Genomic DNA, 14,935 nt, shown 5'->3' on the forward strand with positions numbered 1-14,935 from the left:
CACCCTAGGCTTTTCTGTTTAAAGGGTATGGACTGCATGGACTGAGGCGGCAGTAGCTCAATCTGTAGGGACTTGGGTTGGGAATCAGAGGGTCGCCAGTTCAAGTCCGGAAATTGGCCTGGTAGCTGGAGAGGTGCCAGTCCACCTCCTGAGCACTGCTGAGGTGCCCTTGAGCAAGGCACCCAACCCCCCCCCCAACCAGCCCAGGAGCGCCCACTGTGGACAGCCCCCCTCACTCTGAGACCTCTCCATTAGTGCATGTCCATAGGATCCTGTTTGTGCATGTGTGTGTATTTCAAACTATGTTTCTGTAGCAAGAGTGTAAAAAACGAATTTCCCCTCGCGGGATCAATAAACTATAAATTATTATTATTATTTAATAGGTTATGGTTGCACAGGCCCTTGCCAATATTATTTATCTTCCTTAGCCTTGTCAGTCTTGCTTAAAAATGATTGTATTCGCTGTTTTAACCACCACAATGTATTGCAGCTTTATGATCGCTTTCTCTTGGTCTGTCGTGCACATATTATCATAACACGGCTCTACAGCGCCTCCTGTGGTAAAACTCTTTTTAATTGTCAGTGCTGTACCTTCGTATGGCCACCAGGTGTCGCTGTAGACTTGAGCGTGTTTAATAGTAACAGTCCAGTCGACGGGGGGCTGGTCGTCGTTACACGTAGCCAGCATCGAGCAGCTCGTCTTCTGTCCATGTTGTCCGGCGGGCGGAGTGTTTGCTGTGTAGTCCGCCAGACAAAGACCCGAGTGAGAGAGAGCAGCGGGACCCTGCTGTACCGGCGCTGGACACAACGTGACTGAAGGTTAGTGTTTTTTTTTTTTGTTTTTTTTAGCTACATATGTTGCTCACGGTTTGTAGAAAGAGAAACACCTGGAAGAAATTAAGCTCATGTTTGTAAGCCAGTCTTATAAGGAAACAAGATTGTCTCAGCATTTCATGAGCACCCGGGCGGTAGCTGAACGAGGTGTTAGCTCGGAGGCCAAAAGCTAACTTTACACTTTTATCGTCTGCCGTGAGTACCAGCGACTTCACTCTCACGACCTACTGCTAGCTTTTATCGTATTGTAGTACCGTAATTTGCCAAAAAGAAGCTAACCTATCCTTCAATTGATGTGCTGGCTGTGTTCTGTTGATGGTAACCATGAAGCTAGCTAACCCTGTGTGATGGAGCTGCTGCTGCTGCATCATCAGAAGGGATGAGGACAGAGGGCCCCTCTCTTATCTTTACACCGACAACACAAGTGTTTTCATTAAAAACCCATTCGGCTAATCACTAGAATACAGGATACATCTATAAACATTTCCCCATGGATTATTAGCATGCGTTTCTTGTCAGAGTATCCAGGGAGGAGCACCTACTTCGCACGCCGGTGATCAGACGACACACTTTTATGGTCTTGCATTATTGAATTAATGTGCTCAAGTCATGGAGGACGTGCTATTGAGACTGATAGTTTGTTTGTTTGTCTTAACAGGACCGTGTTACACAGAGCTGCAGCCCCCCTGGACCTACCCCCCAGACAAGGGAAACCACCTGCTGTGCCCACTTTGTTTTTGTTTCATTGTTTACATCTCTTCGCCGACGGGAGGCTTTGCTCGAACAGCACAAAGGACATCTGCAGCAAGGACCTGCCATTATAATCATCACAGTTTATTTAAAGACATAACCTCACTTTTCCTGGAATAGGATTCAACCTGGATTTCAGAGAGACACTTGGTGGCGAAAATAATGAAATTCATGGATATTGCCCAGGTCGGTAACATCAAGATGCTTACTTGTACGTTTGTTGATTCTCTATCCAGTGTGAGGAGAAGTTCCATCCCATAGTCATCTTGATGAGGGCCTTTTTCTGACAAAAGATAAAGGCCACTTGGGGGCCAGGCGGCGGAGGGCTGAACCTCCTCTTCCATCTTTTCAACATTTCGATAGATTCAGTTGCCCTACTGACTTCAAGATGGAGCTCTTCTTCAACCCTTTTGACAACTTGATATGCATCCTGCTGGGTATCTCCTTCACTGTGTGGTTCACCCTGCTGCTGGTCTTCATCATCGTGCCTGCCATCTTTGGAGTGTCCTTTGGCATCCGACGTCTTTACATGAAAACCTTGTTAAAGATCTTTGAGGTGAGCTTGCTGCGTTATGTCTCAACATTTTGTGTTTTATTTCAATAATTTGCACATAACAAATGTAACTTTATTTTAAGGCGTCTATATTATGTTGATGTTTTTTTTGTGTGGTAAAAGCTGAGTGGAGTAGGAAAAACTTGAATATGAATCAGAAATACCCCAGAGGGAAATTCGGTTAAGCCATGTAAAATGTTTGTGAAAGTTTATTACCATCCTTGCACAGTTTGTAGTTCAATAAATAAGTACCTAGTGTCTTCTGCCCCTGCCAAACATCCTGTTACTCAACAAACTATAGTCAGTTAAAGTTTGTGTCTCCGTTATTCAAGGTTGACATTACTCCCGACTGTGCCCTTCCCACCTTTTAAGTCAACATAAGCCGTTTTTTATTTGTTGAAGAAGACATGAATTTATTGATAGTAGAACTCTGCTGTCTCCATGTACAGTTCTTAGAGTGAACTGATCAAGTGCAGGCTTCATGCTTGTTGTGTCCAACCAGTGGTCATTGTGTTCACAGACTGATACAGATTAACATCACAGCCACAGAGCCATTTCTCCCTGGTGATGTAACAGGAGAAAGCAGTGGTACAGACCTTGTCAGTAACTGTTATATGTGACAGGGTTTCAGCAGCCTGGGATTATACTACTACGCTCATATTCATTTTTTTTTAGAAAGGACTTGAATTGCATTGATACGTTCATTGCAAATGAGGCTTGTTCAAGAAGTCAGTATGATTTAATGATCGCCCCCTGTAAGACTATACTAGTAGATGCATGCAGTAACCAGTTTCTCTCATGCTGCTATCTCTGGTGTAGCTTCACTAGTAAAGCTGTCATCACTTTCCAGCTTGTTCCTTTGAGAGCCAATCTTGAGCCAGAAATAAATGGACCAGTGGGAGACATGAGAGATGTTCCTGTTCTCATGATTCCAGTAGCAACCATTAGATTTAGAGAAAAGGTCAAACGACAAATGCAGCTGAGCGAACTATATGAAGTGTTATTGTGTCTTCTGGTGTTTACTATTTGTAGATTTCACTTTGTTTTAAAAATTAAATTTCTGGGCTATTTGTGCCTTTTTATTGAAGAAATAGGACATAAGATAAGAGTCAAATCAGAGAGAGAGTAGGGAATGACATGCGGTAAAGGAGCCACAGGTTGGATTTTTAACCTGGGCCATACATGGGTCGCACACACTAACAACTATGACATCGGCGCCCTGTATATGTCACATTTAGAATTAAGCTGTTGTCTTGGTCAAAACTAGAAATCAAAGACATCTGTAGGTGGAATCTGTTCAAAACGAGAACTACAGGGGCTTTGACCTTTTTTTGCAATTTCTTGGTCAAGAGAGTTTACATCCCTCTTATTACTCTTGCGACTCTATGGTTAAAGATTAACCAACAGCTGTAACACCCAAGTCACAAACATCCTTTATAACATGCAGCCATGGAGCTCCATGCTAGCTTGATGGACCAGCTTTATTTAATTCCTGTACTCTTACTAAAAGGGAGCGGCTTGCTTTGCTCCTCCTTTTGTTCATCCAAAGAATCCGTGCTTTCCATTGTAGATGCATTTCGATACAATGACTCACTCTATAATGCATCTTGTCACGGCACAATTTAAAGCTCTTTTATTTAAAAACAAAACAAAATACAGAGCAGTGAATTCTAGATAGGATAGAATTGTGTGTCATAGAGCCGTATAACTGCTGTGGGTTAAATGCTCTTTAGCCTTAATATAGCCTGACTTTTAGAAGGGTTTTAACAATGTCTTACAAAACATTGGTCTCTACTTGCCAAGATAAAATATACTGGGCCTTCAGTTAATGTTAAAAAAAGCCATAGGGACGGGTTATGCACCTCCACTGTATCAATTAACGTTTTTCAAAGTTTTGTGCCAGCGCCCCTGGGCTCATTCCAGTGTTTTTTTTGTATTCTGTCAGTGCATTCCTCAAACATTGATTGATGCAGACAGACTTTGGGAGTTATGTCATGCTGTGGTATGAATGCAGCTTGAGACTGCTGGCAAGCAGAGTCTCCTGATCTTTCCTGCCTCTTTTCCACAAGAACACTATGTCCTTTTCCTGCACTCTGGGCCCAACATGCTGGTTTAGTCTCAGCATGCAGAGTGCAAACAAAGTTCTACATACTAAACAAGGAGACGTGTGCAAAAAGGCAGTGGTCACAGATACGCCCGGCTTTGATCGGTTTGGGATGAGCTCAAACTGTATAAAAACAGATTCTTGTTTCTTTTATTGAAGTCATACACCTGACAGTTTACAGCTCAAACACTTCACTCAGAATAGAAGGATAACTGGAAGAGAACTTAGAAGTTTGCAGTTTTGTCTGTAATCCTAATGAAGAACCTGCTTTGCTCTGCCAATTGAGTTTCTTGGATGTATACAATTAGAAAGTTAGACTTTACAACAGTCTGCTTATAGTGGCAGCTGGCTGCTAACTTGCATGGCATCTTGGCTCACTTTTCTTAATAGTCCATGAAGATGAGTTTCAGTCTCCCTCTAAACAACAGTTCAATGTTATGACATCTTTGTAAATGTTTGATTTGTGAATGAAAAAAGTGGTTCTTTCTTTGCAGTGGGCCACACTACGGATAGAGAGAGGCGCTAAAGAAAATAATCACCCCTTGGTCAAACCCTACTCAAATGGTAAGATGTTCTGTCAGTGGATTTCCCTGCATTTGTGCAAGCTCAGTAGGTGTATCTGATATAAAGGCTACTATCATTGACCCCCTCTCTCTCTCTCTCTCTCTCTCTCTCTCTCTCTATCTCTCTCTCTCTCTGGGCTGCTCCAGCTATCATTGCCAAGGAGCCAACGTCTTTGGAGGAGGAGATCAAGGAGATCAGGCGAAGCGGCAGCAACAGAGACCTGGACTCAGCCTCTGAGTTTGAGATGTCTGACATCTTTTATTTTGCTCGGCGAGGAGTGGAGAGCATCATGGACGATGAGGTGACCAAGAGGTTCTCTGCTGAGGAGCTAGAGTCCTGGAATCTGCTGACCCGCAGCAACAATAACTTTCACTACATCAGCTTGAGACTGACCGTCCTATGGGGGCTGGGCCTGCTGATCCGCTACGGCTTCCTGCTGCCTCTCAGGTATTAACTGTTCCTCCAAGGTAAAGGGTTGTTTGATATTAGAGGAACAAGGTTTCAGTGAAAAGTGAACACCTTTGCGATGCAGTCTATTCCGTCATCTCAATCCCGCCCCAAAACACTCACACATACACCAGCCACCAATTTGCCCTTTTCTGTTTCTGTCTCACTGTGTGAGTCGGCGGTGCTGACCATCTCCACCAGCAATATGTTTCATTAAGTCACTCAGCTGTTTAGAATGAACAAAACCAATACGTCAATGTGCCCAAAGACATTTCCAGCACACAGCTGCTGATCAAAAACAATGGTTTCAATTGTAGGTGTGCAATTCTGTTACACAGTTGAACATTAAAAATGCTGAAATGGGTTGTCAGTTGTACGTCAGACTCACACTAGGCCCAGTTGCTCCATACTGTGCTGAAACACGATTTAACCCATTTTCTGAAAACATTTGTAGTCAGATTTTATGAACATGAAGAAATTCAAATATGTTGACAGATTGAGTAAAGCACGTTAAGTGTTGACACATGCAGTGAGTACAAGAGGGACTTCCTCATTCAGGGTAGGCTTAGAGAGAGACCGGGACAGTGACTCAGTACTAAGCCTGGTTGGCCCATTTCCAATAGCCAGTGGGGAGACAAATCAGGCCACCGCCACACAGAAGGACATCATTCTAGTTTCCCATCCTGTTAATAGATTCTGTTACTCGGTACTCGTCCAGTTGATTATTTCTAAACTTCCATGACTCTTTAACTTCTGAACAATATAACCTGCTGCAGGTTGTGAAGTCTTATTATCTGTGATGGTAGGGAGCAGAGGAGATCATTTCAGTTCATAACAAGAACTTTCATTTCCTTAATACCTTTTACTCGTGACCTTCATATGTTGTCTGAGTGGTTACTCTTGTTCCACAGATTGAAACTTGAATGGTTAAGGATCATGTTTGTGTATTTGCCTGTAAAAAAGACAAATTATTTAAATATTTGATAAACAATAATAATGCTCTCCCTTATAATTAATCAAAGAACAGCTTTGTTGTATGTTTCCTGTGTAGGCATTCTGTGTAACCTGTCTATCTTTCTCTCCACCAGGGTAACTCTTGCCTTCACTGGTGTAGGACTCCTTGTATTTCTCACCTCTGTTGTTGGGTTTCTTCCAAATGGAAGGTAAGACCGATTAGTTATAATTTCTCAGAATTATAAGCTAAGACACATCACTGTGATTATTTTGGTTTGCCCTCTAGACACACAAACTTAACAATGCTGTTTTGTTGCTCCTTGCAGGATGAAAAACTTTCTGAGTGAGAAAGTCCATTTGATGTGCTACAGAATATGTGTCAGAGCTCTGACTGCCATTATAACCTACCATGACAGGTAAGGTACCTGTGTTGTTGTGCCTCAGCCTGTATAAGACATGTGACTACTGTCTGTTGTTGGTAATTAACGGTGTCAGATAAGGACCGGACACGAGAGGTTTCAGTTCACGACTGTATGCAAAACCTGACACACTCAGGAAATCTAATGAAGTCAAGAGATACATGACTGCTGGAGATAAAAGAACAACATTAACACATAAAAACACTCAAGACCAGTTTCCTTAAACAACATCCTGATGGTTCAGAATGAAGCAATCAACACACACACACACACACACACACACACACACACACACACACACACACACACACACACACACACACACACACACACACACACACACACACACACACACACACACACACACACACACACATATATATAAAACACTAAATGACACTGTTGTTCATAGCAGCAAATATGTCACTACTTTCCAAATAAAATAGAATCTTGTATCATTTAAAAACAATACTATAATTGGACAAGCTTACAAGTCATATTTGGAGTTGCACAGATAATTAAATGATCTTCAGTAAATCATTTAATTATTATTTTTTAAAGCAAAAGGCCGTAAAACGCTTATTCCATGTTTGTAAATGTAACAATCAATCAGCTGTTTTTTGAATATAGAATAAGATTTTAAGACTTTTGGATTTTGAATTGTTTGGACATTTTGAAGAAATCCCTGGGATTAGAAATTGTAACCATTATTAGAAAATGTATAGACAAAACCATTCAAATAATTTGCAGATGATTCAATGTTAAAGATAATAGAGTTACTTACAGCACTACTTGTCAGTGTGTATAAAAGGAAATATTTTAAGCCCCACGTTTTGAAGTAGGACCTTCTCTTCTTCTCCTTAGAAGGTTATTTTCAAAGTAACTGATTCTTACTCTGAACACTGCATCTCTCTCTCAGATCTATGACAAATGTCCACCACGCTGTTTATCACTGTTCAGTCTTTATCAGAAACATTAGCATGATATTTGCTACAGCCGTTTCAGTGCTTGTTTAGTTTTTTTGAAAGCCTGCTCGACTGCTTTTTTTTTTTGCAGTCTCTCAGATTCTTGATCATTTCTCACTTTCTTTCTTTTTTTGTGTACCTTACTTCGAGAAGAGGTTTCAAGTTCATATAAAAACCCAGGTGACTATATTACTGGCTCCCAGTATTCTACTTTCCAAACATGATCCTGTGCAGGCCTGTTGCTGTGACAGGAGAGGGCTCTAAATGCGATCTTATCAAGGCAGATGAGTTATCTTTGGAGAACAGATACCAGGGGGTGTGAGTAGTTGAAAACCTAGAATGCACCTCGGGCCACACTGTACATTCATGTTAATTTCAGCTGGCAGACGAGCCTCGGTAGAAGAACAAACCTATACACAGTTAGAGAGTTGTCACAATACCTGAATTTTGAACGTCAATATGATACTAGTAAAAATCAAACAATATTGATACTTTGATATATTGAAAAAAAACACAAAAAAGTTAATTCTGTTATTTTTGATTTCCAGTTTGACATTAGAAAGGGTTAATCAACACTTACCAAATTAGACATGTAGCTGCTTTCACACTTGCATGTGTGAACTCAAACAGCCGAATCAAAAGGTCGGTTCCTTTTTATGCTCAAATCTTATGATGCTTGCCAAAATAGCTGTTTCTGTGAATCTGCACATTGTTGCTTGTGTATAAAGATGCAGTTCTTGTGACAAAGATCTGTATCACTCACTGTGTGTGAGTTTCTGAATTTCTGCCATCAGCTATGAGCCTGTTGCAACATAGTTGCAACTCTCTAGACTGGAGCTAAAAATACACAGTGACATAGGAGGTGGTGCTCTCTCTCTTTCTCTCTATTTCCGTGTGTAACTCTATCTTTGTAAAGTAGACTCACTCATGTATGTACAAGTCCTGCGTGGTCTTGGGTCAGAACCTCAAACATTTCCACCGCTGGCAGCTTAATCAACCAAACCGCATCTTTTCTTTATGAATAGTATTTACCTATAATTGCACTCCTGTCTTCTTTGAGCATTAAAACTCTCGTGCGACACAGCTACCACGCTCAGAATAATTGAAGTTGTTGGTTCACTTTCCTAATAAACCATCCAGAGCATGACTTTATGATACACACGATTTTAAACCTCTTTTCTGTCCCTATTTTTTCAGTGAAAATAAACCTAAAAATGGAGGAATCTGTGTTGCAAACCATACCTCCCCCATTGATGTCATCATCTTGGCCAGTGATGGCTGCTATGCTATGGTAAGTCCACTGCTACAGACACCCGTCACTTTGTTCTGTTTTCCTCCCAGAAATAGATCTGTTGATATGAACATGTGCATGTGTTGTGTTTTATCAGGTTGGCCAAATTCATGGTGGCCTGATGGGGGTCATCCAGAGATCTATGGTCAAGGCCTGCCCACATGTGTGGTTTGAACGCTCAGAAGTCAAAGACAGACATCTAGTGGCCAAAAGGTAGCATCACAGCCTATTTTTTATTATATTTTTTCATCCTATAATATTTCCCTGGCATGCAGTATTTTTCTGTCTATTGACATTTTGTTGTGTGTATTGGAGGAAAATATCTATATGTACCTATAAATGATGTTAAAAGCAGTTAAAAAAAAATGTGTTTTGCAGATTAAGCGATCACGTAGAAGATAAATCCAAACTGCCCATTCTTATTTTCCCTGAAGGTGAGCTATTTTACAAATCTATATTATACTTCATAATCAGAATATATTTCTTCAGTTTTCTGAGGAGAAAAAAATCCAACTTTATTTGAATAAATTCCTTTCATGTGCAGGCACCTGCATTAACAACACATCAGTGATGATGTTTAAGAAAGGGAGCTTTGAGATTGGTGCCTCAGTCTACCCTGTGGCCATTAAGGTGAGAGTTGTCCTTTTTTCTTTGATGAGATGTAATTCACAATCAGCATGTATAAACTTTGTACCAAAATAATACACAGTATGTATTCACTGTTTGTTATTGTGTGTTGGATGATCACAGTATGATCCCAGATTTGGAGACGCCTTCTGGAACAGCAGCAAGTTTGGCATGGTCAACTACCTGTTACGCATGATGAGCAGCTGGGCCATCGTCTGCAGCGTGTGGTACCTTCCCCCAATGTCCAGAGAGGTGAGAAGACCCCGGGGTTAATGAAAACATGCTGAATGGAAAAATCGTCTCATTAACAGGGAAAACCACATACCAAAACAAACAAACCAAACAGTGAATTCAACACACAACACACTGAATGAATATGAGCTTAACCTTTGTTCACAGTTACAGATCCTCATTATACAAAGTCAGTCAGAGTAAACGAGATATGAACACACAATGTGATGATATGAAGTATTGGTTCTAAAATGACCAATTGTTCTCGTTTTAACTCTGTCAATCTCTGCCAACAGGAGGGCGAGGATGCTGCACAGTTTGCAAATCGTGTAAAGGCCGCCATAGCCAGGCAAGGTGGACTAGTCGACCTCCTGTGGTAAGAAAACAACCATTCAGCATGTGTCTACTCTCTCGCCTGATGAGAGAGAGTTAACATGCTACAGCACATGTTACCATTCCCACCAGACTACTTTCCTGGGTTAATTAACATTTTTTACAGCAGACACTTTGTCGAGGCATTGCAGAAACAGTGCAGGTGAATTTTATTCAATTTAAAGGATCCTGTCAATTGTTCCTGGTAAAATGAACTCTTTAATTGTATTGGTTCAACTTGTGCTTCTAGAAAATAGTTTCCAGCTTATATTCAAAGAATATAACAAGGCAGAGGGAGGGAAGTAGTTTATCTCAATGTCATTCCTTTCCCAGGACGGTAAAATACTGCCTGGTAAATCAGTGGCAGTTTTTCTATTTCAGTATGCAAGAACCACGGCCCTAATAATTAGCATGTTGGCTAAATGTTATTAGAAACATTGGAAAGTAAAAGCTTTGGCGACGCCGAATTCTTTTTTGCAGGTTCTGTGTGCTAATGTGAAGGTGCTCTCAATTAGAGGATTACCAATTTCTGTGTAAACACACCTATATGTGCACAGACGCACACGTGAGCCTGCACGAACACCTGTCCCACCACATTTGAAAGGTCTTTGACGTTAAACAAATGGTGGAATTTTCAGCTTAAAGCAAATGTAATAGCCTCTCCTATATGCACACTACTTAAAATGAAGCACAGCTGAGCTAGTGACAGAGCCTGCACACATGCAGCAAGCTTTACGTTTCATTTTACATGCACTTCACCCTCAGATACTAAGATCAGACAAAGCTGCCTGTTACCTACAATTCAGCTATGTAACAATTCTGTTCCTTATCTATTGTCTAAATTATCAACGCACCAAAAATAATTAGCCTTCAAGAACTCAGAATGTGTGACTCACACATCAAATGTATTAAATGAAAATGCAGCAGTCGTGAAAACACCACATACCCTTTGATGTCTTTATGATAAAGCAATCTGTCTGTTATAATGGTTTAGGCTGAAGGCATCAATGTGGTTTTGTTTCGCTGTCCGGGGCCCTTGTTCTTTTTGCTGTTGATCGCTAACAGTGCCAGGTAACGGGTCCAACAGCCTCAGCCTATCCACTGCTGTTCCTCACATAGGCTTTGTTAAAACTCCCTGTGGACCCACGGGGGATGACTGCCTATAAAGAGACAATGTCAGAATCCTCAGCAATAAATCCAGGCAGGTCCCCTTTCTCATCCCCATCCTCCAGATTTTGTGACCGGCGTTTCTAAATCTTTTATCAGCCCACAAACAGCACCGGTATGAGCCTTACTAGGTTCATCATCACTCTTGTTTGCAGATTTTGATTGAGTGTCTACATGTGGATATTAAATAAACACAAAATGCTCCGTGATGCCAAACTAGCGAAAAACTTGAAAGTTGCGCTCTGACTAAGAGGAAGTGCATTAAGGTCAGATTTCATGGCGTTTTGCGCAATTGGATGAATGTAATCACTCTGTTTCGACTTAATACTTTAATTCTAAAAAAACGTTTGGTTTGTTTTTTATGTATTAATTTACACTGAAATATGTAGGACTCAGATAAGAAGTATAATTAAACCACAGAAATTATGTGATGTTTCATATGATTGCAGTTTGGGCTGGGCAATTAATTGCAAATTCATACATCTTGATATCAGCATCCTCAACAAAAGCATCACAGAAATCTGAATTCATCCCAATAAATAAGCAAAGTCATATGTAAACAAGCACTGTTTCTCACTCAGTGTATACATTTAACCTGTTGACTGGAGGTCTTGATATTATTACTATGCTTTCATATCCTTTTTGATGCACTCAGGAGGGACACGTTGCTAGCAGTTTTTTCATAAAACATCAAGGACAGCAGATACGCGAAAACTTAACGTCATAGCTAATAAAACGCTGTCCTTAATGTTTATTTATCAAACTGTGACTGAATATGATGATTGTAATATTGAGCATTTCACTTCACATACTTTGTTCATATCGTGCTGGCCTAATTGCAATGTGCATGCTGTGTTTTTCTGCTCAGCTTATGTGTATTTACCACATAGACTGTTCACTGTTGCAGCATCATAAATTAAGTGTTTGTGATCCAACACATTCGGTCTGCATTTCATTGCTTTTGTAGAATCTAATCACAATGGAGCATAAAATCCGTATGGTCCACTTCATCCACTAATGTTGTGACTCATTTCAAACTCTTCTGTAGGGATGGAGGATTGAAACGTGGAAAGGTAAAAGATACCTTTAAAGAAGAGCAGCAGAAGCTGTACAGTAAAATGCTGGTGGGCACCCAAGAGGACCGGAGTCGCTCCTGAAGAACTTCTTGTGAAGGTGGACAGTCTCAGAGACACACTCGGACACTTCTGACTAAATAAGTAGTCAGCGGGGTTTGTCTCTCCACTGGAGCTCTCTGACTGGAAAATTCCCTCTCTGATGTCAACAGCACTCCATTAAGCTTCCTCGGTTGCTGCCTCAGCTTGGCATGTTCAGTTTGAGTCTGCTGTTCCAGGTCATTCTGAGACTGCTCCCTTTTGTTGGAAATGCTGGACTCAAGCCTTGATTACATTACAATAAGAGTAAGGTACGCACAGAAGCAGAGCTTTGTCTTCCTTGGTGGCAGTCTTCTTTCTTTTATATGAGGGAAATACTTGTATTATTATCATTGGTTTTTTTCTTTGATAGTTTGAACTTTAAAATGTTACGTTCATGTTTGTATCACACTGTGTTAAAGTAACTGACCAGTTCTGTCTAACTGGAAGAGTTCTTGTAGATGAACTAGTTTGTTTTGGAGATAAAACCTGTGACTGAGTTGGGGTTTCGCATGACTGGCTTTTGTGCCCACGGTTAAGGGCACATTGCCAGATTTTGTTACATTTCAGATATTTTTATGGGCCTTTTCCAAGAGATAAAAATGTATTTTAAGCTTTGTGTTTTACATTAAGACTTGAATCAACCCATGAGATCACTTGGAATTACGGCTCTAATGAGCTCTGATATGTTTTCCATTTCAGTTTTTCCACTGAATGTGAAAATCCTCACATTATGAAGTGGAAATTGTGCACCCACGGGATTGAGCCCGATTTCCTGCTAAAGCTAATGATGCCGCATGATGGCAGTTAAAGGGTTTGTAGTCCACTCATTCAGAATTTATTTGGGATGCTTTTAGCATTATCCCTCTAACGCCCATGAAACAGAGGTAGTGATGCATAATGACCATCACAATCTGTCTCCTGACTAAAACATTGTTATAAATACAATTAGCTGATGAATACTAATACACTCCTAATATGCATATTGTTTTCATTGGCTTCCTGCTTGTGCAGTGACCATCTTGCCTAATTTATTTAAACTCACCTCTAAAAGCTTTTGTCTTTAACAATTGTTCTCTTACTTGGCAGCCTCTTCAAAGAGGGACAGAGTGCAGCTGTAGTTTGGAGTATAGGCTACAGCTGAAGAACACGTGGATGTCCTCAGGGAGAAACCCCCGAGACTCCACTTCATTCAGTTTGCTTTTATCAGGGATAGTTGTTTAGACCGTGTCAAATCTGTTCATCAAAATAAATGTTGAAGAATGTGACTCTACATTTGACCTAAGGTTTTCTTTTATGCTTAGGACACTGTGAATACTGTCTGTTTTTGTCTGATCCTTGCCCAGACGTTCTTAATACTTTGCATACATGTACAGTATGTGATGCTAAACACCCATCAAATGGCTGGACATAAATGTGAAGTTAAGTGCATTATTTTACAAACACAACGAAGTATTTGAAGGAAATTTGAGCCCACTTATCTACAGATAGGTTTATTTAATCCTCAATGCGAGTAAAATGTGGAAAAGTGTTCAGTTTAGAGCTCAAATTAGGCTTTCTTGAAAGCAGCCTTAGGAACGACAACTTGACAATAGACCAAAGTTTGGAATGAGCTGAACTGATTCAAATTCTGTGAAACTGCTTTTTTTTTTTTTACCTTTTATTTAAATTCATCTGTTTCTTTGACTTTTTTATACTTCTACATTTTTTCAATTTTAGAAAAATATATTTTGGAAAAAAAAAACATTTGATATTTTTAAATTCTTGAGTTTATGCATTCTTATGTCTAAACAGTACTGCCATAGTTAGCTGTTGCTTTTCTGCATTATTCTTGGCAGGTTAGCCATTTCCTATGTGACTTATTGTCCAGTTGGCACCAAGCTGCTCCAACAGTCTCTGCCAGAGGAGCTAGAGATTTATTTTGAACATTATATCTTTTGTATTTATTCCCTAGCTGACTATGTACTCAGGATGAGGCCCAAATAATATGTCTTTCTGTGGATGTATGTTGCTGATTCTTTTGCAGCTGCTCCAACCAAAAGCCAGGCCTCTCCTGGCTGAAATCAACCGCCTCGGTCCCCTTTCAGTGAGGTTTTGCCTTTTAACTGTCTTTGTCTCAAACCGGTGATGGACATGGCAGCATTCTTTAGAATCTCTGTTGCAATCGTTTCAAATGCATCTGTTGAAGTTGGAGAATAAAGCAAAGAGGAGGAGAAGGAGGAAGCAGGGGGCTCAAAGGGTTGGCTGTGTAAACCATGCCATGGCTGAACAGCTCATTACAGCACTATGGAGAAACGGAGTCAGGCCCCCAGCAGTCTGTGCCTCAGCCTGGGCTGGAGCTCACACTGCTGGATGGCATAGGTCCATCTACTTTGAACAAAAGTCTAGTTATACACAAACCTAAAACTCCTGTGTTGAGAATAACTGTGTTTACACTGCGCTGTCTGTGTTGGGTTCATGGGAGGCATGCTGTTCTAGAGAAATCACTGCTCTGTAGATTTTTTTA

The 14,935-nt window shown here is 40.6% G+C and overlaps 1 protein-coding gene across 1 annotated transcript; it reads left to right on the forward strand.

Moving 5' to 3' along the window:
• Positions 1-681: 681 nt before the first annotated feature.
• LOC132974043 (glycerol-3-phosphate acyltransferase 4-like) lies at positions 682-13,702 on the forward strand. Its single transcript, XM_061037814.1, has 13 exons — positions 682-819; positions 1,493-2,140; positions 4,736-4,805; positions 4,952-5,252; positions 6,341-6,415; positions 6,533-6,622; positions 8,788-8,881; positions 8,979-9,094; positions 9,260-9,315; positions 9,426-9,511; positions 9,632-9,760; positions 10,036-10,115; positions 12,327-13,702. The coding sequence occupies exons 2-13, from the start codon at positions 1,973-1,975 to the stop codon at positions 12,433-12,435; spliced, it is 1,374 nt and encodes a 457-aa protein (XP_060893797.1). The 5' UTR covers positions 682-819; positions 1,493-1,972; the 3' UTR covers positions 12,436-13,702.
• Positions 13,703-14,935: the final 1,233 nt, after the last annotated feature.

Source organism: Labrus mixtus, chromosome 5, assembly GCF_963584025.1.
Source record: "Labrus mixtus chromosome 5, fLabMix1.1, whole genome shotgun sequence".
In the NCBI taxonomy this organism is placed as follows: domain Eukaryota; kingdom Metazoa; phylum Chordata; class Actinopteri; order Labriformes; family Labridae; genus Labrus; species Labrus mixtus.